The following is a 25284-nucleotide window of genomic DNA, read 5'->3' as shown; positions in this document are numbered from 1 at the left end:
GGATGTGGATCCCTCTGAACCCGTGGCCCCCTGCGATGAGCTGCCTGTGGCCTCGCACAGATCGGTACCGCTTAGCTGGCTGTGATGAGATGTGGATCCCTCTTCGTGCACGACACGCTGAGTAGATCGTCCCGGGCCGATGGCTGTAGTCTCATTGCATTTTGAATGTCATCTGTTACAATGTTGCAATCTTAAGAGCAAAATCCAAACAGCCGTCACATCTCATTACATTACATTACGACATTTGGCAGATGCTTTTATCCAAAGCGACTTACAATAACACACTTTTTGTCAGCAATAGAGCAATCAACTATGGAGCGCAGTCTATGACAACTACAAATTCTGAAGGAACAGTGGTACGAGTTTAGTTTAGTTTTTTTTTTTTTTTTTTTTTTTTTTATTAATAGAAAGAGAGAGATCAAGAAGGGCCCAGATGGAGCCTGAAAAGGTGAGTCTTTAGTCTTTTCCGAAACATCTCCTCATCATGCTATCAGTACTCTGTACTCTGTGGGGGTACGGTGGCGCAGTCGGTAGCGCTGTCGCCTCACAGCTAGAAGGTCCTGAGCTCGATTCTCGCCTGGGACGCTGTGGGCGCTGGAGTTGTGACCCCCCCATATCTTCAGTGCCTACTGCCCAGGTGGGCTATCTCGTCGAAAGGGCCTTTCTGTGTGGGGTTTGCATGTTCTCCCCGTGCTCCCCAGGGGGTTCCTCTGTACATAACCCCCCACTAAAAACATGCAGAAGATCGTCATCCGACCAGTGACGACAACATCTCCTCATTTCTACCTTTCCTTCACTGCTTTTCTCCCCCTGCGGGTCAGGGTTTGAACACAACTATTCTAATTTGACAAAGAGGAAGTATTCAAAAGGTTTAGAAAAATACATCTATAAAAGACATCAAGCTAACACCGCATGAAGTAAGTGAAACCAGCGGGGTGCCAAAGTTAGTGAAACCATCATACCCACCCACATTTCCAACCATGTGTCCTATCTCAGATCAGAGGTACTCCAATAACCATGACTTTATTGTGTATTAATTGAGAGATGGGGGTGGGGGAATCACACCCACACAATGTTGAGTTATTTACAAATGAAAAAGTAGCATCTAGCAGCCACAGCTGTTGATAGGAATCAGTCTCATGATGACTGGTGTATGGCTTAGGAGGGATACTGCGTGCGAAGTGAGAACACAATGAACTGAAAAAATATAGTAGCCTACTATGAACATTACATATAGGATTTAGACAACAGAACACTGAATCATGCCCACAATACATTGGACTATCAGAAATAACAAAGCAAGACAGAAAGAGAGTGAACTTTAATTTGAAATTCTGTCAATGATTATTCCCCCCAGCATAACAGTTTTGCTTAACAAACATGGAATTTATGAAAGGATAATTCCAGTGTGATATGAGATTTGGGATTTTTTTTTTTACATTTCCCACCATCCTTTTAATATTGATTATGATGCATGCATCATCATTGAAGATATTTTAAATCGGTTTTGTCTGACCCAATACATTTTACACAATTCTGGCTTAATATTGACACCCTCTTATTTGGGATTAACTCATCACATTTAGACAGCATTTATTACAAAGTAGTTACTTTTAAAAAAATATAAGAAAATAGCAAATATCACATGAAATTATAATAGCACTGAAAATACAGTATACAGTGATGTAAAACAGCAAGGGAAGGCAGCAAATGAGCAAACTTCAATGATGTTGGAACGCCTTTTAAAGTTTGACACATTTTGCAAGCAGATTATATTTACTTATGTAGCCCCGCCCACTTGACCCATTGTATCACGACTTCCTGTTCAAAACGCCGGCTGTTTTATTTGCTCAAACTAGTCTGACTCACCTGGTCAAACCTAGTTTGACTCACATTATAAGTCACACTAGGTTTATGAGTCACAGGAAGTGTAAATACAATTGGAACTTCCGATTGTACAGTATTTACACTTCCTGTTAGTCTCTCAAGCCAGCTGGTCTCTTCTGAATTAGGTGAATAAACTGTACTGTAAACATTTTATACAATGAGAGACAGCAGCTGTTAACGGCAGCTGATCCAAGTTTTGGCTCTCCTGTAAAATCTACTAATGCACTAATGCAAATATTTAACAAGGGGCTTTAACAAAGCTGTTATTATTGAGGAACTGTCACACCTCCTTCTCACAGACCCAGCCGATCATTCTGTCACATGACAGGTCATCCCATTTGTTCAAAGTGTCACGAAAAACATTATACAACTCAGCACAGTACTCATCGCTGTTAAGCTCCCATCCCCAGTATCTGAAACAGAAACACAGGAGGACAAGGAGTCAAACCCTGTGGTGAAGACATGGTCCACAGCTACAGTGACTCTGAAGTCTCACACAAATTAGTTAGAACAAATGTGATCTGGTCTTACGCAGTGGTCAGACGTGATCCATCCTCCCATCTCCAGGTCCGATCCTTTCTGTATGCCAGACCAATCCAAAACCTCCTGATGTTTAGTCCAACCAGGAATTCCTGTTTTTGGAGATGCAATTAGAGCACGTGCAAGCATGCGTGCACTGCGCACGCACGCGCACACACACACGCGCGCGCGCACACACACACACACACACGCGCGTGCGCGCACACACACACACGCACGCACACACACACACACACACACACACACACACACACACACACACACACACACACACACACACACACACACACACCTGTTCTTCTCTGCTGTTGATGATCACCAGATCAGCTCCTCGGTCCAGACAGTCCTGTCTGCTCTCATCCCAGGTTTTCTTCATGATGGCATTGGAGACGTAGTACCACTTAGACTCAAATAAAATCCACATTTGTGCTGCAACAAATCAACACAACACAACAAAACAAAACATGTATGTTATATGCTCACGCATGAACACAAAATAATAACTATGTGAACTGCCTTCATTTAATAATCATAAAAGAAATCCTTCACTGTTATCAGATAGCTGATTAAGACTGTGATGCACAGTTGATTGCACTGTTGTTGACAAAAAATGTACTATCATAAGTCATTTTGGATATAAATGTCTGCTAAATGATGTAATGTAATTATATCATTTTACTTATTCTGGACAACATTTACTCACGTACATATCAATATGTTGTTACTGGTCTTTAACTGGTCTCTCTCTTCAGTCAGGATGTTGTTACTGGTCTTTAACTGGTCTCGCTCTTCAGTCAGGATGTTGTTACTGGTGTTTAACTGGTCTCTTTCTTCAGTCAGGATGTTGCTACTGTTCTGTAACTGTTGTTTCTCACTGGTCAGGTTAGCAATGTGCTTTCTCTCCTCGTCCAAGCTGGTTTTGTCCTGAATAACTGCCATAGCAGGAAAATGACATGTTGGGGTCTCATACTGTATAACATACACATGACTTATTTAGACGATCTATAATAGCATCACCAAACTGAAAACTCACATTGGCCGATGATCCCAGCCAGGAGGAGAAGACACAGCAGCCCCAGAAACACTGTGGCAGCTCGGAAAGGATTCCTCTTCTCTGAGCTTACAGTGACTGGACTGACTGTGGACACAAGAGCTAGAGATAGATAGATAGATAGATAGATAGATAGATAGATAGATAGATAGATAGATAGATAGATAGATAGATAGATAGATAGATAGATAGATAGATACTTTATTGATCCTTTGCAAGAAATTGATGTGTCACATGATGCAGCCACATTCAACAGTCAGGACAAAAGGAGACAAAAACTGACACTGAAACATGTAGCTAGCTAGGCACAATAATACCAGAATAAGTTGCTAAGAGTACTATGTACTAGAGTTGCTAAATCTACTACGGCAATAAGAAATATACATATCTAATACAGCATTATGCAAAAATATTGAAAGTGTGAAAATGTACATAAATGCAACGTGTGTTGGGGAAAGTTGCTTTTAAACGTAATTTGTAAGTCACAATGTTACATACTCATTATTAAAATTGTTAGGGTACTTTGGCATTCCACATGTCAAAAGCATGTGAAAAGCAATACTTTCACAGCCAAGTGTACCGTCAATAAAAAATAAAAAAATAAAAAAAATAATAATATATATATATATATATATATATATATATATCAAGCAGACTTAGCTTACACTTTTCCAATTAGTGGCATGTTTTCTGCACAAGATGTCGTGGGATATTCTCGCTCTTTCTACTTTTTAAATATTTGCTCTCACACACAAAAAAGGAACGATAGGAACAAAAAGTAAAAAGAAACATTAACATTTTAATTTTAAATCTAATTCTAGCTGCCACAAAAAAGATACATGTACAAAGATAGATAGATAGATAGATAGATAGATAGATAGATAGATGGATGGATAGATAGATAGATAGATAGATACAAAGATAGATAGATAGATAGATAGATAGATAGATAGATAGATAGATAGATAGATGGATAGATACTTTGGTGTTGACCCTCAGTAGTGTCCGGTGGTGTCCTCTCCGCCGCCGAGGGGTTCTCATAAATCCTCACGCTGTCTGCGCTCTCATAGATGTCCACAATCCTCTCCTCCTTCTCGCCTCTCTGATATCTAACCTTCTTGGTGAGGTCTACCTTGGCATACAGATCAGCAGACATCACTGTATAATCACAGTGTTTTTCTCACCACACATCAGCTGTGTACCTGAATCAGTTCAGCTGGACTCTACTCTACTGTAGGGTGCTCTATCCTGCTCTGCTCAAGACTCCGGCAACTCACTGTATTTCAAATGTATTTTGTTCAGGAAATACAGAAGTAGGAGGAAATAGAAAATAGAGGAAGTCAGGGGTATTGGATTGGCGGGAAGGAGGGGGGGGGGGGGGGTGGTGTGGGTGCGAGTGCCTTTTTATTCTTGTATTGGGTTAGGGTTACCAAATGACCAAGCCACAAGGCTTGGTCAGTGTCAAAAGTGGGGTTTTGCTAGGTGCAGTAACACCCTTTAGACAGCAAACAAACCCTACTTTTACTGTCTGAGCTATACAATGATTTTCATGACCTTTGGCATGGACACTACACAACGGTTGTCAGTCGCCATTAGGGTTGGCACGATGGATGATGGCATCGACCATCGTCGATGGGCCGACCCCCATCGACCTCTGAGCCGTCTACATCGGACCATTGTGATTATCCGTTAAAAAAAGTTTTAATAATAAAAAGAAGTCCACTCAACCGTGGCACGCGGGGGATGCGCGGGCGGCATTAAACAAGCACACCCAGTTGAGAGAAGCGGTAGAGCGGAGATGAGGAGGGGGGGGGGGGGGGGGGGGGAGGGGAGGAATGAGGATAAGCAGAAGTCGGTTGTGTTGTGAAAATGTTAAGACAAAGAAGAAACTTCACGTTCTTTCCTGTTTTCAACGCAATATGGGTAATGTTACAACAAGTCTTCAACTGTGAATTCAACTCGCCTGTTTCCATGAAGTTGCTCCATAACATACTGCAGGCTGCTGCTGCTGCTGTTTCTATTTCTCCTTAACGTGAAGTTAGGTTCAAAACTGAGCACACGCGAATCTAACGTTATATCCGCCAGTAATTCTGTCAGTTTCCAGATTGGTTGGTCAGGATCTGTAATGTAACGTTATTTGTTTTGCGCTGTTCAATATTGCTGGTAGTGACAGACACTGCTTCAGTCGCCTAGGCTCTGTGCTGTAGTAGTAGCCTATCCAAGCCAGCTGGTCTCATGTAGAGCTCAGCTGTCCTGTTTTAAATGTGAACATGCATTGCAGCCAAACGGCATTACGGCACCCCAACGAACGACTTCATAAATCATGAATGAATGAGTCAGAGTTATTAAGGTAAACAAGCAGCCTTGAGTGTCTCACTCTAGCCGACTGTGCTGTTTACTAAATTCACTTTATTTTAAAAACAGTTCACACAACTTTAACACGACATGCATATATTATACATCAGACTCTTGAGCTACTGCTGCTCTCACTCAGAATGTCAAAATATAAGCGTCGGCGATGTGATGTATAGTTTTTGAGATAATTGAGTGCCAGCCACTTTTGGTGGTATCAGTGATTTCTCGAGGCCCACAGAATATTGTGTGATATGTAAGGGATAATGTATACTGAGCCGGTGATTACTGTGGAAATAATGACCGACAGGTGAATGATTTAGCCCGACGCGCAGCGGAGGGCTTAATATTCACCTGAAGGTCATTATTTCCAGTAATCACCGGCTCAGTATACATTATCCCACTTAGAACACGGCCTACAACTAAATCATTCAATAATCTGACAAAAGGGGGCTCAGTTGTGGGCGCGGATTGACTGCTATTCGCAGCCAACGTCAGCTCCAGCCAGAGCAATCTATATGGCTCTGGCTGCAGCATGAGCGGTTTCTCTTTCATCACGGGGCGTTTTCCTGCCGTTTTCCTGACATTTCTCTAATCTGGAGAGCACTGTCGCCACCTAATGAGTCCGTAAAATAGGTTATACACCTTCAATAGCTACAATATTTGTACAGGAGATGCAGGAGGCTTTGATCCACGTCCCACCGTCAAAAAACGCATTTGACGTCGATCGACGTCATTGGCACTCAACGTCACTATTTACTTTGACGTCGATCGACGTCATTGGCACTCAATGAGTTAATGTTTGTTTGCTGGCACAACTCATTCTAGTTAATTTGCTGCGGGATTCCACATTCCTGCATGGTTGTGATGTCACGCTGATTCGTCCTATTGAGAGTTGATTTGAGTTAAGTTGTGGACCAGTGACATCATCAGAAGGCACTGTATCATTTTGAGTGACATCACTGGTCCACAACTGAACTCAAATCAACTCTCAATAACTGTCAAACTAAACGAATGTCTGCAAAACTGTTTACAGTTTTCAGGCTTTTCAGGTTGAGCGCAAAACACCAAGATAAAGGTGTAACCAAAATCAAGAAATATTATCACTAAGTTTCAGGCCGATACAAATAAACTCTGACTTGGCTATTTATCTCATTGCATTTTGAATGTCATCTGTTACAATGTTGCAATCTTAAGAGCAAAATCCAAACAGCTGTTACATCTCCTCATCATGCTATCAGTACTCTGTACTCTGTGGGGGTACGGTGGCGCAGTCGGTAGCGCTGTCGCCTCACAGCTAGAAGGTCCTGAGTTCGGAGTTGTGACCCCCCCATATCTTCAGTGCCCACTGCCCAGGTGGGCTATCTCCTCGAAAGGGCCTTTCTGTGTGGAGTTTGCATGTTCTCCCCGTGCTCCCCAGGGGGTTCCTCTGTACATAACCCCCCACTAAAAACATGCAGAAGATCGTCATCCGACCAGTGACGACAACATCCGAAGTTGGTCCCCGGGCGCTGGAAAGAAAAAGCGACCACTGCTCCTGGCCTGCCCCCTGGAGGAAAGGACAAGCCTGGATGGGTCAAATGCAGAGGACAAATTTCACCGGCCACCGTCAGCATGAGTGTGTGTTTGTGGTCGCATGCATGTGTTGAAGTGTTCGTGTGACAATAAAAGACGGGCTTGTCCGTCTGAAATCGTGTTTAATCGTGTCTCCTCATTTCTACCTTTCCTTCATTGCTTTTCTCCCCCTGCCTGCCTGGTCAGGGTTTGAACACAACCATTCTAATTTGACAAAGAGGAAGTATTCAAAAGGTTTAGAAAAATACATCTATAAAAGACATCAAGCTAACACCGCATGAAGTAAGTGAAACCAGCAGGGTGCCAAAGTTAGTGAAACCATCATACCCAAGCCACATTTCCAACCATGTGTCCTATCTCAGATCAGAGGTACTCCAATAACCATGACTTTATTGTGTATTAATTGAGACATGGGGGGGGGGGGTAAATGTTGAGTTATTTACAAATGAAAAAGTAGCATCTAGCAGCCACAGCTGCTGATAGGAATCAGTCTCATGATGACTGGTGTATGGCTTAGGAGGCATACTGCGTGTGAAGTGAGAACACAACGAACTGAAAAAATATAGTAGCCTACTATGAACATTACATATAGGATTTAGACAACAGAACACTGAATCGTGCCCACAATTCATTGGACTATCAGAAATAACAAAGCGAGACAGAAAGAGAGTGAACTTTAATTTGAAATTCTGTCAATGATTATTCCCCCCAGCATAACAGTTTTGCTTAACAAACATGGAATTTATGAAAGGATAATTCCAGTGTGATATGAGATTTCTTTTTTTTTACATTTTACATCCCTTTAATATTGATTATGATGCATGCATCATCATTGAAGATATTTTAAATCAGTTATGTCTGACCCAATACATTTTACACAATTCTGGCTTAATATTGACACCCTCTTATTTGGGATTAACTCATCACATTTAGACAGCATTTATTTCAAAGTAGTTACTTTTAAAAACAACTAAAATATAGGAAAATAGCAAATATCACATGAAATTATAATAGCACTGAAAACTGTATAGAGTGATGTAAAACAGCAAGGGAAAGCAGGAAATGAGCAACCTTAAATGATGCTGGAACGCCTTTTAAAGTTTGACCAACATTTTGCAAACAGATTATATAAACTGTACTGTAAAAATCTTATATAATGAGAGACAGCAGCTGTAACGGCAACTGATCCAAGTTTTGGCTCTCCTGTAAAATCTACTAATGCACTTAGGTAAATATTTAACAAGGGGCTTTAACAAAGCTGTTATTATTGAGGAACTGTCACACCTTCTTCTTCTTCTCACAGACCCAGCCGTTCATTCTGTCACATGACCGGTCATTCCATCTGTTCAAAGGGTCACGAAAACCATTATGCAACTCAGCACAGTACTCATCGCCAATAGCATTGTTAGGCTGCTTCCATCCCCAGTATCTGAAACAGAAACACAGGAGGACAAGGAGTCAAACCCTGTGGTGAAGACATGGTCCACAGCTACAGTGACTCTGAAGTCTCACACAAATTAGTCAGAACAAATGTGATCTGGTCTTACTCAGTGGTCAGATGTGATCCATCCACCCATCTCCAGGTCCCTTCTTCAGTTCTGTCTGTCAGACCAATCCACACCCTCCTGTTTAGTCCAACCAGGAATTCCTGTTTTTGGAGATGCAATTAGACACATGCACACGCACGCACGCACGCACGCGCGCGCGCGCACACGCACGCGCACGCACGCACGCACGCACACACACACACACACACACACACACACACACACACACACACACACACACACACACACACACACACACACACACACACACACACACACACACACACACACACACACACACACACACACACACACACACACACCTGTTCTTCTCTACTGTTGATGATCACCAGATGAGCTCCTTGGTCCAGACAGTCCTGTCTGCTCTCTTGCCAGGTTTTCCCCGCGGCATTGGAAGTGTAGTACAACTTAGACTCAAATAAAATCCAGCAATGATACATTTGTGCTGCAACAAATCAACACAACAAAACAAAACATGTATGTTATATGCTCTCACATACACACACACACACACACACACACCCCCCCCCCCCCCCACACACACACACACACACACACACACACACACACACACACACACACACACACACTCACACACACACACACACACACACACACACACACACACACACACACACACACACACACACACACACACACACACACACACACACACACACACACACACACAATAATAACTATGTGAACTGCCTTAATTTAAATGTAATAATCATAAAAAAAATCCTTCAGTATTATCAGATATTAACAAAATGAATTTTAAAGGTCTTAGCTGATTAAGACTGTGATGCATAGTTGATTGCACTGTTGTTGACCAAATGTACCATCGTAAGTCATTTTGTATATAAATGTCTGCTAAATTATGTAATGTAATGTAATGCAATGATATCATTTTGATATCGTGATACTCACGTACATGTCAATCTGTTGTTACTGGTCTGTAACTGGCCTCTCTCTTCAGTCAGGATGCTGTTACTGGTCTTTAACTTGTCTTTCTCTTCAGTCAGGATGTTGTTACTGGTCTGTAACTGGTCTCTCTCTTTAGTCAGGATGCTGTTACTGGTCTTTAACTGGTCTTTGTCTTCAGTCAGGATGTTGTTACTGGTCTGTAACTGGTCTTTGTCTTCAGTCAGGATGTTGTTACTGGTCTGTAACTGGTCTCTCTCTTTAGTCAGGATGTTGTTACTGGTGTTTAACTGGTCTCTCTCTTCAGTCAGGATGTTGTTACTGGTGTTTAACTGGTCTCTCTCTTCAATCAGGATGTTGTTACTGTTCTGTAACTGTTGTTTCTCACTGGTCAGGTCAGCATTGTGCTTTCTCTCCTCGTCCAAGCTGGTTTTGTCCTGAATAACTGCCACAGGAAAATGACATGTTGGGCTCTCATACTGTATAACATTCACATGACTTATTTAGATGATCTATAATAGCCATCACCAAACTGAAAACTCACATAGGACTGCCAGGCCGATGATCCCAGCCAGGAGGAGAAGACACAGCAGCCCCAGCAACACTGTGGCAGCTCGGAAAGGATTCCTCTTCTCTGAGCTTACACTTACAGTGACTGGACTGACTGTGGACACAAGAGCTAGAGATAGATAGATAGATAGATAGATAGATAGATAGATAGATAGATAGATAGATAGATAGATAGATAGATAGATAGATAGATAGATACTTTATTGATCCTTTGCAAGAAATTGATGTGTCACATGATGCAGCCACATTCAACAGTCAGGACAACAGGAGACAAAAACTGACACTGAAACATGTAGCTAGCTAGGCACAATAATACCAGAATAAGTTGCTAAGAGTACTACTAGAGTTGCTAAATCTACTACGGCAATAAGAAATATACATATCTGCTATAAACATGGAGGGGGGAGTACAGAAAATAGCATTGTTTGCAGATGATGTATTAATATATCTGTCTCAGCCAAATAAATCCATCCCAGCACTTATGTCGACCTTGGCAGACTATGGTCTTTTATCAGGCTACAAGGTAAATGTACAAAAAACACAGGTTAATTCATTTAATTATAGGCCAGACCAAGCCATTAGAGAAAGATATGATATTAACTGGGAGTTGAAATCAATGAGATATCTGGGAATCAATTTGCCACAAGATCTAGGTCAACTAAAATCTGTTAACTATGACCCTCTGCTTGGTAAAATTAAAAATGATATTAGGAGATGGAATCTTATTCCATTTATGGGCATTAATGCCAGAGCAGAAGTGATTAAGATGAACATACTTCCGAGGCTACTTTATTTATTTCAGACGTTACCTGTGGAAGTAACCGACAGGGAATTCATAGAATGGGACAAAATGATTTCACGATATATCTGGCAAGGGAAGAGACCGAGAATCAAGTATAGGACACTGCAGTTACTTAAGAATAAGGGAGGGTTAGCTTTACCGTGTTTGAAGAGTTACTATCAAGCAGCGCAAATAAAAACATTGCTGAGTCTGTGCAATCCCTCTTGTAAAGCGAGGTGGAAATAAATTGAGGTTATGACAACAGATGAGGTTCCTATCCAGGCTATAATAGCCGATAAAAAATTGAGGAGACACCTCCGAGAGGAGGTAAATCGATGGCTGGATATATCAACTAAAATTTGGAATACAATAGTAACAAAAAATAATTTGACAATACATAGTAGGTTGATGAGATGGATTGCACATGATTCAGAATTCATACCAAATAGAACAGATGGGAGATTCAAAACATGGAAGCGGGGACCCAAGATACACTGGGAATTACTGAAGAATAGGAATATTAAAAGCTTTCAAGAAGTGAAGGATCAATTTGGCTTGGCTAATCAGGACTTTTATAGATATTTGCAATTGAGACATTACATAGGACAAACAATGAGAGAGGGGAATCTAGATGGATCAGAATTGGGAATAATTAATATGTTTACCTTGGCACATGAATCTTGGGAAGAAAAGTTGGGAACTTGGGAAGAAAATTAATTTCGAATTTATATATGAGAGTGGAAGATTTGAAGGGCAGTGACACAATATATATAAAAGAGAAATGGGAGAGAGAAGCAAATATTGAGATGACAATGGAGGAATGGGAAGAGGTCTTTGAACAACAGTGGAAAACAACATGCTCCTCATCTTGGAGAGAACATGGATGGAAAAATATCACAAGATATTTTTTAACTCCTGCACAGAAAAAATATCAAAACACAAGGTGCTGGAGAATGTGTGGAGCAGACAGAGCTGACCATTTCCATATATTCTGGGACTGCCCTATTCTAAAAGGTTACTGGCAAGAGTTAAAGAAATGTATGGATGAAATAACCAAAGTGAATCTTCCACTCTCATTTGAGGTATTATACTTGGGGAATGTAGACCAAGGGCTTGTGCGATTAGGAGACAAACATATATTTAGAATGATGTTAATTGCAAGTAAGAAAGCGATTACAAGGAAATGGCTGAAGGCCGAAGCGCCTAAGGTGGATGATAGGATTGAAGTAATGCATGATATATATGTGATGGAGAAGCTGACTTATGCTATCAGACTGCAACAGGATAAGTTGAAAGGAATCTGGGAAAATTGGATCGAGTATATAGCACCAATTAGAGCAGACTTTGTATAGGAGATTGTGCAGGGCAAGGAATCCCTTAGTTCAAGGTTTAATAGCTACAGATATGTACATGTTATGATTTATTTTTGTATTTTTTGTTAATAAATGTAAAAAACAGAGCTGATATAGAGATGACTAAGTAGATGTCCGGAGAAGAGCATAAAGAAATGTGTGGTACCGAATACAACTGTCAATAAGCATACATGGGAATTGAGAGAGAGGGGGGAGTGGGGAAGGGAACGCAGGGGAATGATTGTATGTATGTATGTATGAACGATATAACATTATGTATGACACAAGAAAATAATAGTAATGATGTATCAGATGCTCTGTATTCCATGCTGAAGAACAATAAAAAAAAGAATAATAAAAAAAATATATATATATACATATCTAATACAGCATTATGCAAAAATATTGAAAGTGCGAAAATGTACATAAATGCAACGTGTGTTGGAGAAAGTTGCTTTTAAACGTAATTTGTAAGTCACAATGTTACATACTCGTTATTAAAATCGTTAGGGTACTTTTGCATTCCACATGTCAAAAGCATGTGAAAAGCAATACTTTCACAGCCAAGTGCACCGTCAATTATTGTTTTAAAATGTGTTTTTAAAACTTAAAAATATATATATATCAAGCAGACTTAGCTTACACTTTTCCAATTAGTGGCATGTTTTCTGCACAAGATGTCGTGGGATATTCTCGCTCTTTCTACTTTTTAAATATTTGCTCTCACACACAAAAAAGCAACGATAGGAACAAAAACTAAAAAGAAACATTAAAATTTTAATTTTAAATCTAATTCTAGCTGCCACAAAAAAGATACATGTACAAAGATAGATAGATAGATAGATAGATAGATAGATAGATAGATAGATAGATAGATAGATAGATAGATAGATAGATAGATAGATAGATGGATGGATAGATATATAGATAGATTGATAGATAGATAGATAGATACTTTGTTGTTGAGTCTGTTGACCCTCAGTAGGGTCCGGTGGTGTAATCTCCGAGGGGTTCTCATAAATCCTCAGGCTGTCTGCGCTCTCATAGATGTCCACAATCCTCTCCTCCTTCTCGCCTCTCTGATATCTAACCTTCTTGGTGAGGTCTACCTTGGCATATAGATCGGCAGTCATCGTTGTATAATCACAGTGTTTTTCTCACCACACATCAGCTGTGTACCTGAATCAGTTCAGCTAGACTCTACTCTACTGTCGGGTGCTCTATCCTGCTCTGCTCAAGACTCCAGCAACTCACTGTATTTCAAATGTATTTTGTTCAGGAAATACAGAAGTAGGAGGAAAAAGAAAATAGAGGAAGTCATGGGTATTGGGTTGGTGGGGAGGAGGAGGAGGAGGAGGAGGGGGTGATGTGGGTGCAAGTGCTTTTTTATTCTTGTATTGTCTTATATTGTCATTATAGTCTATTATCAATTATATATATATATATATATATATATATATATATATATATATATATATATATATATATAGCGTATATATATATATATATATACATACATACATACATGCAGTTTTGCAAAAACCATGCATTTTTTTTGCATGCTGTATAAATGTGTTATTTGCACCTATTCTATTTTGATATTTTTGGAATTGCATAAATTGGGTATGACTGGAAAGTTGATACTCTTCTTATTAGAATACAGTAGTAGTAGAAATTATGTGATCATGCTGCCATACTAGCATTACTTATGTCAGCATGTATTTTGAGCTGAGCTAAGTGCTGTTTGAATCCTCTACCCACAAGGCTTGGTCAGTGTCAAAAGTGGGGTTTTGCTAGGTGTCAAAAGGGCGTACATGCAGTAACACCCTTTAGACAGCAAACAAAACAAACTTTTAATGATGCAGTACGCTATACAATTATTTCCCTGACCCTTTGAACAAATGGAATGACTTAAAGAGCAGGTGGACCATGTGTCTCAGGACACATGACTTATTGATGTGTCCTGGCTGGGACACATTCAAAGAACTGTAAACCCCTGCAAAACTCTTACTATCAGACCTCATCCTGACCAGTTCACACTCCTACCCTTATAGAATAACATTTGAATCTGTAGGCCTAAGTATTTCATGGGAATATTAACATATTTATATTCCCAGCTACAGGGTAAACGAGGGACCAAGTGAGCCCGCACAGCAGTTGAGCTGCAGGGGGGGTGAGGCCACGCAGTGGCCGAGCTGCATATGCAAGCTGCAGGGCCAGCTCGGCAAGCTGCAGGCCGGGCGAGCCCGCACAGTGGGTAAGCCTAGGAATCAAGCGCGCAAGATGCCTAGTATTATAGGATAGTAGAAATGCTGTTATCATGCCACAATGCTAGCATTACTTATGTCAGCATACATTTTGAGCTGACCTAAGTGCTGTTAGGATCCTCCAGTCTACCCACAAGGCTTGGTCAGTGTCAAAAGTGAGGTTTTGCTAGGTGTCAAAATGGCGTACATGCAGTAACACCCTTTAGAGAGCAAACAAACACTACTGTTACTGTCTTTGCAGGGGGCTATACAATAATTTTCATGACCCTTGGCACGTACACATGACGGTTGTCAGTCGCCAGTCACTGTTCTGCTAAGGATACACAAGTTGCTGTCTTCTAATCAGGAGTCTTTGTGTCGGAGGTACGGTGGTGCAGTGGTAAGCACTATCGCCTCACAGCTCGAAGGTCGTGTGTTCGATTCCCACCTGGGCCGATGTGAACACTGAAGGAATGCGTGCCCGTCCGCATGTCCTCGAGTGCCCACCACCTGGGTGGGGGTCGGCAAAAATGGCCTTTCTGTGTGGAGTTTGCATGTTCTCCCCGTGCCTCCCGGGGGTCTCCTTCATATAGGAACCCCCTTCACAAAAACATGCAACATCCTGGTTGCTTATATGGTTCCTCCTCTGATCGTTAAGGGCGCCTGTTCAGAGGGAGGGGAACTGGTTGGAATAGCGTGAACCTCCCACGTGCTATGTCCTACCGGTGAAGCTTCCTCGGGCAGGTGAAAAGAAGCGCGGCTGACTTGACTGCCCATGTCTCGGAGGAAGCATGGAATCAGTCTCGGCTCTCCCCAGATCGGCAGAGGATGGAGTAGCAACCAGGATTGAGTAATTCAAATGAGCACTAAACGGGGGATAAAAATGGGAAGAAAAAAAAAATCAGGAAAAAAACATTTGAAAAGAAGGAAAAAAAAAAAAAGGAGTCTTTGTGTCATTTTAGTTTTCACACTATATATATTTCACCAGGAGAATCTTTGAACCTTGGTTCAAAGTCAGAGTTATTAAGGTAAACAAATGGCGTCACTGGGTGGAAACGCGTACCTTTATAATGGGACCCTATGGAGGCAGCCTTGAGTGTCTCACTCTAGCCGACTGTGCTGTTTACTAAATTCACTTCATTTAAAAAACTGCGACAGTTCACACAACTTTAACACGACATGCATATATTATACATCAGATACAAGAGCTACTTCTGCTCTCACTCAGAATGTCAAAATATAAGCGATGTGTGTTTTTGAGATATTAACGTTTGTTTGGCAAACATACTAGTTAACCGCTACGGGGGGTTCCGCATTTCCGGATGGTTGTGATGTCACGCTGATTCGTCCTATTGAGAGTTGATTTGAGTTAAGTTGTGGACCAGTGACATCATCAGAAGGCACTGTATCATTTTGAGTGACATCACTGGTCCACAACTGAACTCAAATCAACTCTCAATAACTGTCAAACTAAACGAATGTCTGCAAAACTGTTTACAGTTTTCAGGCTTTTCAGGTTGAGCGCAAAACACCAAGATCACCAAAGGTGTAACCAAAATCAAGAAATATTATCACTAAGTTTCAGGCCGATACAAATAAACTCTGACTTGGCTATTTATCTCATTGCATTTTGAATGTCATCTGTTACAATGTTGCAATCTTAAGAGCAAAATCCAAACAGCTGTCACATCTCCTCATCATGCTATCAGTACTCTGTACTCTGTGGGGGTACGGTGGCGCAGTCGGTAGCGCTGTCGCCTCACAGCTAGAAGGTCCTGAGTTCGATTCTCGCCTGGGACGCTGTGGGCGCTGGAGTTGTGACCCCCCCATATATTCAGTGCCTACTGCCCAGGTGGGCTATCTCCTCGAAAGGGCCTTTCTGTGTGGAGCTTGCATGTTCTCCCCGTGCTCCCCAGGGGGTTCCTCTGTACATAACCCCCCCACTAAAAACATGCAGAAGATCGTCATCCGACCAGTGACGACAACATCCGAAGTTGGTCCCCGGGTGCTGGAAAGAAAAAGCGACCACTGCTCCTGGCCTGCCACCTGGAGGAAAGGACAAGCCTGGATGGGTCAAATGCAGAGGACAAATTTCACCGGCCACCGTCAGCATGAGTGTGTGTTTGTGGCCGCATGCATGTGTTGAAGTGTTCGTGTGACAATAAAAGACGGGCTTGTCCGTCTGAAATCGTGTTTAATCGTGTCTCCTCATTTATACCTTCCTTCAGTGCTTTTATCCCCCTGCGGGTCAGGGTTTGAACACAACTATTCTAATTTGACAAAGAGGAAGTATTCAAAAGGTTTAGAAAAATACATCTATAAAAGACATCAAGCTAACACCGCATGAAGTAAGTGAAACCAGCGGGGTGCCAAAGTTAGTGAAACCATCATACCCAAGACACATTTCCAACCATGTGTCCTATCTCAGATCAGAGGTACTACAATAACCATGACTTTATTGTGTATTAATTGAGACATGGGGGGGGGGGGGGATCACACCCACACAATGTTGAGTTATTTACAAATGAAAAAGTAGCATCTAGCAGCCACAGCTGCTGATAGGAATCAGTCTCATGATGACTGGTGTATGGCTTAAGGTGCATTCACACCGACCTATTAAAGTTTGTCGCTGGCGTCGAGTTTACATACAAAGTCAATGCAAACGAGCGATTGAGCGTATATTCGCCTGGGAGAAAAATCGCTGGGCGTCCGAGCGGCAGAGACAGAGCGACAGGGAGAAAATACGCTCGTCGCTCAAGATGAAATATCCCAACTCGAGCGAAAATACGCTGGCATCAGTCGCTCGCTGTTCAACACTGATTGGCTGCCGTGTGAGAGTGAGTCAAGGATCACACTGGCTTGGAACAAACCGCTGGTTTATTGTGTGGCAACAAACCGCATTGACAGGCTGACAGCTGACATGAAGTGAAGTCTGTACTACCGGTATGCAGCTCGCATTAGGAGCACGCTGATAGGCTTTAGCTTGTAAACAATGACGGTGGCTCGTAGTGGACAAACAGCATGACATTGCGTAACGTTATATTACCCCACATGTCCGTCATTTCGTGTGCCTGTTGATGAGCGATTTAAACAGAGCGACAGAGCGATTCCAAAGGGTTGAATCAAGCGACAGAGCGTCTAGCATCTAGCAGCCACAGCTGCTGATAGGAATCAGTCTCATGATGACTGGTGTATGGCTTAAGAGGCATACTGCGTGCGAAGTGAGAACACAATGAACTGAAAAAATATAGTAGCCTACTATGAACATTACATATAGGATTTAGACAACAGAACACTGAATCGTGCCCACAATTCATTCGACTCAGAAATAACAAAGCAAGACAGAATGAGAGTGAACTTTAATTTGAAATTCTGTCAATGATTATTCCCCCCAGCATAACAGTTTTGCTTAACAAACATGGAATTTATGAAAGGATAATTCCAGTGTGATATGAGATTTCTTTTTTTTTTAAATTTTACATCCCTTTAATATTGATTATGATAGTGCATGCATCATCATTGAAGATATTTTAAATCCGTTATGTCTGACCCAATAAATGTTACACAATTCTGGCTTAATATTGACGCCCTCTTATTTGGGATTAACTCATCACATTTAGACAGCATTTATTTCAAAGTAGTTACTTTTAAAAACAACTAAAATATAGGAAAATAGCAAATATCACATGAAATTATAATAGCACTGAAAACTGTATAGAGTGATGTAAAACAGCAAGGGAAAGCAGGAAATGAGCAAACTTCAATGATGTTGGAACGCCTTTTAAAGTTTGACCAACATTTTGCAAGCAGATTATATGTATTTATGCAGCCCCGCCCACTTGACCCATTAATGTATCATGACTTCCTGTTCAAAACGCCGGCTGTTTTACCTGCTCAAACTAGTCTGACTCACCTGGTCAAACCTAGTTTGACTCACATTATAAGTCAGACTAGGTTTATGAGTCACAGGAAGTGTAAATACAATCAGAACTTCCGATTGTATTTACACTTCCTGTTAGTCTCTCAAGCCAGCTGGTCTCTTCTGAATAAGGTGAATAAACTGTACTGTAAAAATTGTATGTAATGAGAGACAGCAGCTGTAACGGCAACTGATCCAAGTTTTGGCTCTCCTGTAAAATCTACTAATGACCTAATGCAAATATTTAACAAGGGACTTTAACAAAGCTGTTATTATTGAGGAACTGTCACACCTTCGTCTCACAGACCCAGCCGATCCTGCTGTCACATGACAGGTAATTCCATTTGTTCAAATTGGCACCATAATAATTAGACAACTTAGCACAGTACTTGTTGTCATTCTGATTGTTAGGCGGCCCCCATCCCCAGTATCTGAAACAGAAACACAGGAGGACAAGGATTCAAACCCTGTGGTGAAGACATGGTCCACAGCTACAGTGACTCTGAAGTCTCACACAAATTAGTCAGAACAATGTGATCTGGTCTTACGTAGTGGTCAGACGTAATCCATCCACCCATGCCCAGGTCTTTTCCTCATCTCTGTATGTCAGACCAATCCACACATTCCTGATGTTTAGTCCAACCAGGAATTTCTGTTTTTGGAGACGCAATTAGAGCATGCTCATACACACGCGCGCACGCACACACACACACACACACACACACACACACACACACACACACACACACACACACACACACACACACACACACACACACACACACACACACACACACACACACACACACACACACACACACACACACACACACACACACACACACCTGTTCTTCTTTGCTGTTGATGATCACCAGATCAGCTCCTCGGTCCAGACAGTCCTGTCTGCTCTCTAGCCAGGTTTTCTTCATGATGGCATTGGAGGCATAGTACCACTTAGACTCAAATAAAATCCACATTTGTGCTGCACCAAATCAACACAACACAACAAAACAAAACAAAACATGTATGTTATATGCTCACACATGCACACAAAATAATAACTATGTGAACTGCCTTTATTTAATAATCAGAAAAAATCCTTCACTATCATCAGATATTAACAAAATCCATTTTAAAGGTCTTAGCTAATGAAGACTGATGCACAGTTGATTGCACTATTGTTGACAAAATGTACTATTGTAAGTCATTTTGGATATAAATGTCTGCTAAATGATGCAATGTAACTGGTCATTATTAACACATCAAACACACCCCTCACTGGACTGAACCCCACCTCCTTCACGGCAAGACAGTAGAACAGGTCAACAACTTCAAATATCTCGGACTCACATTGGACAATAAACTCAGCTTTGATCAACACATCACCAATATCCATAAACGTTCCCAGCAGAGACTCCACATCATCCGCAAACTCAGAGCACTTTCTGTTGCCCCCCACCTCCTGTTACTACAAAAGTATCATTCAACCCATCCTCCTGTACTGTTCCCCCAGTTTCTACACCATGCTGACCATATCCAACAAAAACAAGCTCACCAAGATCACCCATGCTGCCTCCAAAATCATCCACTCCCCCACACCCAATCTGTCAGACATGAACGAGTTAGCCACCAAACGCCTCGCACACGCAATAGTAAATAACCCCGATCACCCACTCAACCCACACTTCACACTATGCCATCAGGCCGCAGATACAGATCACTCAAATGGAGCAGAGTACGTTTTGGTAAAAGTTTTGTCCCCGCTGCAATAACCGCCCTGAACAAAATCCCCCACTGTGCTCACTGAACATGTACCGACTGAAAACAAATTTCCTACGGGACAAATAAAGCTATCTATCTATCTAATGTAATGTAATGTAATGTAATGTAATGTAATGCAATGATATCATTTTACTTATTCTGGACAACATTTACTCACGTACATGTCAATCTGTTGTTACTGGTCTGTAACTGGTCTCTCTCTTTAGTCAGGATGTTGTTACTGGTGTTTAACTGGTCTCTCTCTTTAGTCAGGATGTTGTTACTGGTCTGTAACTGGTCTCTCTCTTCAGTCAGGATGTTGTTACTGGTCTGTAACTGGTCTCTCTCTTCAGTCAGGATGTTGTTACTGGTGTTTAACTGGTCTTTCTCTTTAGTCAGGATGTTGTAACTGGTCTGTAACTGGTCTTTCTCTTTAGTCAGGATGTTGTAACTGGTCTGTAACTGGTCTCTCTCTTCAGTCAGGATGTTGTTACTGGTGTTTAACTGGTCTTTCTCTTTAGTCAGGATGTTGTTACTGGTCTGTAACTGGTCTTTCTCTTTAGTCAGGATGTTGTAACTGGTCTGTAACTGGTCTCTCTCTTCAATCAGGATGTTGCTACTGTTCTGTAACTGTTGTTTCTCACTGGTCAGGTCAGCATTGTGCTTTCTCTCCTCGTCCAAGCTGGTTTTGTCCTGAATAACTGCCACAGGAAAATGACATGTTGGTGTCTCATACTGTATAACATTCACATGACTTATTTAAACGATCTATAATAGCCATCCCCAAACTGAAAACTCACATTGGAGTTCCAGGCCGATGATCCCAGCCAGGAGGAGAAGACACAGCAGCACCACAAACACTGTGGCAGCTGGGAAAAGGTTCCTCTTCTCTGAGCTTACACTTACAGTGACTGGACTGACTGTGGACACAAATGAACTGTGTTGGGGAACGTTGCTTTTAAACGTAATTTGTAAGTCCCAATGTTACATCCTCATTATTAAAATTGTTAGGGTGCTTTTGCATTCCACATGTCAAAAGCATGTCAAAAGCAATACAACTTTCACAGCCAAGTGTACTGTAAATCCTTGTTTACAAATGCGATGCAAGATGCTCTGTTTTTATTTTTTTTAATTTTTTTTTATATCAAGCTTGCACTTTTCCAATTAGTGGCATATTTTCTGCACAAGATGTCAAGGAATATTCTCGCTCTTTCTACTTTTTAAATATTTGCTCTCACACACAAAAAAGGAACGATGGAAACAAAAAGTAAAAAGAAACAACATTCTAATTGGTAACCCTTTATTTTACAGGTACCCCAGTTACATATGAACTATTTGTAATTACACATGAACACCAAATGTAATTACACAGTAATTACCAATAGTTATAAATGAAGTTCATATGTAGTTACATTGCAACGGACCTGTAAAATGGAGTGAGTCTGTTCAACTGTAGTTCATATGTAGTTACATTGTAACAGACCTGTAAAATGGAGTGAGTCTGTTCAACTGTAGTTCATTATGTAATTACATGGAACGGGACCTGTAAAGTGGAGTCAATCTATTCAACTGTAGTTCATATGTAGTTACATGGTACTGTACCTGTAAGGTGGAGTGAGTCTATACAACTGTAGGTCATATGTAGTTACATGGTACCGGACCTGTAAAGTGGAGTGAGTCTATTCAACTGTAGTTCATATGTAGTTACATGGTACCGGCCCTGTAAAGTGGAGTGAGTCTATTCAACTGTAGGTCATATGTAGTTACATGGTACCGGACCTGTAAAGTGGAGTTAGTATATTCAACTGTAGTTCATATGTAGTTACATGGTACCGGATCTGTAAAGTGGAGTGAGTCTATTTAACTGTAGTTCATATGTAGTTATATGGTACCGGACCTGTAAAGAAGCTCCGGGCTGGGACAGAGATTGCTAAAACCCAGTGATGGATTCGAACCACTGAACTTCTGATTGCAAAGCAAGCGGCTTTAACCACTCAGCCACAAGGGCTTTCCGAATTACATGGTGGAGTTTGAGAGGATAACTGTATGTCAGTCAGATGTAGTTGTCACTTCATAGCTTTGTTATTATAAACAGAGACTTGGGGAAAATATTGATTGTTATAATATTGAAAATATTTATTTTTAGTTGTAGATATGATTTTGTCCAGAATTCCCATACAAAAATTTAAATAAAAGTATTGTAGGTATTCTTCTACATTCTAATTGTTAGCTTATTGTAAATTAGTCATTTTCCCCATCAATTTCCCAATTTCTCAATTAGTTGGGGATCCAGTCGAAGCCCCTGTGGTCACCAGACCCCTGGATCATCTCTCCCCAAAGTCTACCCCCTCCCCCCAAGTCTATAAATCCCCCCGATGTGAAGCATAAGGGGGAACTCCCCCCAATTTGCTAAATAAATTGTATGCACTGTGCTCTAGAAACATTTATTTATATATATATATATATATATATATATATATATATATTTTTAAATACATTCTAATCATTTTCTGAATTGAGGTGGAAATAGTCACATGAGCCATTTACAGCTCGTGTGTGTGTGTGTGTGTGTGGGGGGGGGGGGGGGGGGGTCTGGCACAGTCACACTGCAGAAATGCCGTGCACTGCGCACCGCAGATATCTGTAGCACCGAGACCACAACCACCGCTACTGCAGTCAATAACAGGAAACAGATATGAGGGCACTGCCATCTTTTCTTTCCCTTCAGACTTTGAAAGTTATGGTTATAGTTCGTGAGTGTGTGTGTGTGTGTGTGTGTGTGTGTGTGTGTGTGTGTGTGTGTGTGTGTGTGTGTGTGTGTGTGTGTGACCTCAGTCTCTCGTCTGACACTTTTCGTAAGACACCTGTCTGGCACAGTCACACTGCAGAAATGCATTCATATTAATCAATATTGCCTGTCTTTCAAGCTACAACTAACAAAGTATAAAAAAAAATTCCCAAGCCTCTGTTTATAATAACAAAGCTATGAAGTGGCAACTACATCTGACTGACATACAGTTATCCTCCCAAACTCCACTAAGAAAGTTGGAAAGCCCTCGTGGCTGAGTGGTTAAAGCCGCTTGCTTTGCAATCTGAAGTTCAGTGGTTCGAATCCACCACTGGGTTTTAGCAATCTCTGTCCCAGCCCGGAGCTTCTTTACAGGTCCGGTACCATGTAACTACATATGAACTACAGTTAAATAGACTCACTCCACTTTACAGGTCCGTTACCATGTAACTACATATGAACTACAGTTGAATAGACTCACTCCACTTTACAGGTCCGGTACCATGTAACGACATATGAACTACAGTTGAATAGACTCACTCCACTTTACAGGTCCGGTACCATGTAACTACATATGAACTACAGTTAAATAGACTCACTCCACTTTACAGGTCCGTTACCATGTAACTACATATGAACTACAGTTGAATAGACTCACTCCACTTTACAGGTCCGGTACCATGTAACTACATATGAACTACAGTTGAATAGACTCACTCCACTTTACAGGTCCATTACCATGTAACTACATATGAACTACAGTTGAACAGACTCACTCCATTTTACAAGGTATGTTAATGTAAGTACATATGAACTACAGTTGAACAGACTCACTCCATTTTACAGGTCTGTTACAATGTAACTACATATGAACTACAGTTGAATAGACTCACTCCACTTTACAGGTCCGGTACCATGTAACTACATATGAACTACAGTTGAATAGACTCACTCCACTTTACAGGTCCATTACCATGTAACTACATATGAACTACAGTTGAACAGACTCACTCCATTTTACAAGGTATGTTAATGTAAGTACATATGAACTACAGTTGAACAGACTCACTCCATTTTACAGGTCTGTTACAATGTAACTACATATGAACTACAGTTGAATAGACTCACTCCATTTTTCCAGGTCTGTTACAATGTAACTACATATGAACTTCATTTATAACTATTGGTAATTACTGTGTAATTACGTTTGGTGTTCATGTGTAATTACAAATAGTTCATATGTAACTAGGGTACCTGTAAAATAAAGGGTTACCTTCTAATTTTAGTTCGTAATTCTAATTCTAGCTGGCACAAAAAATATAGATAGATAGATAGATAGATAGATAGATACTTTGGTGTTGAGTCTGTTGACCCTCAGTAGTGTCCGGTGGTGTACTCTCCTCCGCCGAGGGGTTGTCATCAGTCCTCACGCTGTCTGCATTCTCATCGATGTCCACAGTCCTCTCCTCCTTCTCGCCTCTCTGATATCTAACTTTCGTGGTCCGGTCTATCTTAACGCGCAGATCGGCAGACATCACTGTATAATCACAGTGTTTTTCTCACCACACATCAGCTGTGTACCTGAATCAGTTCAGCTAGACTCTACTCTACTGTCAGGTGCTCTATCCTGCTCTGCTCAAGACTCCAGGAACTCACTGTATTTCAAATGTATTTTGTTCAGGTAATACAGAAGTAGGAGGAAATAGAAAATAGAGGAAGTCAGGGGTATGGGGTGGGCAGGAAGGAGGAGGAGGAGGAGGTGATGTGGGTGCGAGTGCCTTTTTATTCTTGTATTGTGTTATATTGTCATTATCGGCGCGTCTATTATCAATTATATATATATATATATATATATATATATATATATATATAGCCTACATACATACCTACATGCAGTTTTGCAAAAGCCATGCATTTTCTTTGCATACTGTATAAATGTGTTATTTGCACCTATTCTATTTTGATATTTT

At 41.1% G+C, this 25284-nt stretch overlaps 1 protein-coding gene across 3 annotated transcripts in view; it reads right to left on the bottom strand.

The window, feature by feature from the left end:
- The window catches only part of LOC310790964 (uncharacterized protein), a 56982-nt gene extending 32102 nt beyond the window's left edge, over window positions 1–24880 (bottom strand). The window contains exons 1-6 of one of the 3 annotated variants that reach the window (XM_083652679.1): window positions 24666–24880; window positions 21327–21446; window positions 20709–21227; window positions 19611–19747; window positions 8953–9053; window positions 8448–8834 (exon numbers count right to left, since the gene is read on the bottom strand). In XM_083652679.1, the coding sequence (XP_083508805.1) occupies window positions 8684–8834; window positions 8953–9053; window positions 19611–19747; window positions 20709–21227; window positions 21327–21446; window positions 24666–24849 (1212 nt within the window). In that variant the 5' untranslated portion in view covers window positions 24850–24880 and the 3' untranslated portion in view covers window positions 8448–8683. Of the gene's footprint in view, window positions 1–8447; window positions 8835–8952; window positions 9054–18884; window positions 19197–19313; window positions 19418–19610; window positions 19748–20708; window positions 21228–21326; window positions 21447–24665 lie in introns of those variants that run through there. The other 2 variants (XM_083652680.1, XM_083652681.1) reach the window with 2 other exon arrangements.
- Between the last annotated feature and the right edge of the window lie 404 nt (window positions 24881–25284).

The sequence above is a fragment of the Poromitra crassiceps genome (assembly GCF_964638095.1).
Source record: "Poromitra crassiceps genome assembly, chromosome: 16".
Classification (NCBI taxonomy): Eukaryota; Metazoa; Chordata; class Actinopteri; order Beryciformes; family Melamphaidae; genus Poromitra; species Poromitra crassiceps.
Note: the sequence above shows the minus strand (reverse complement) of the source record. Positions and strands in the feature narration are given on the sequence as shown.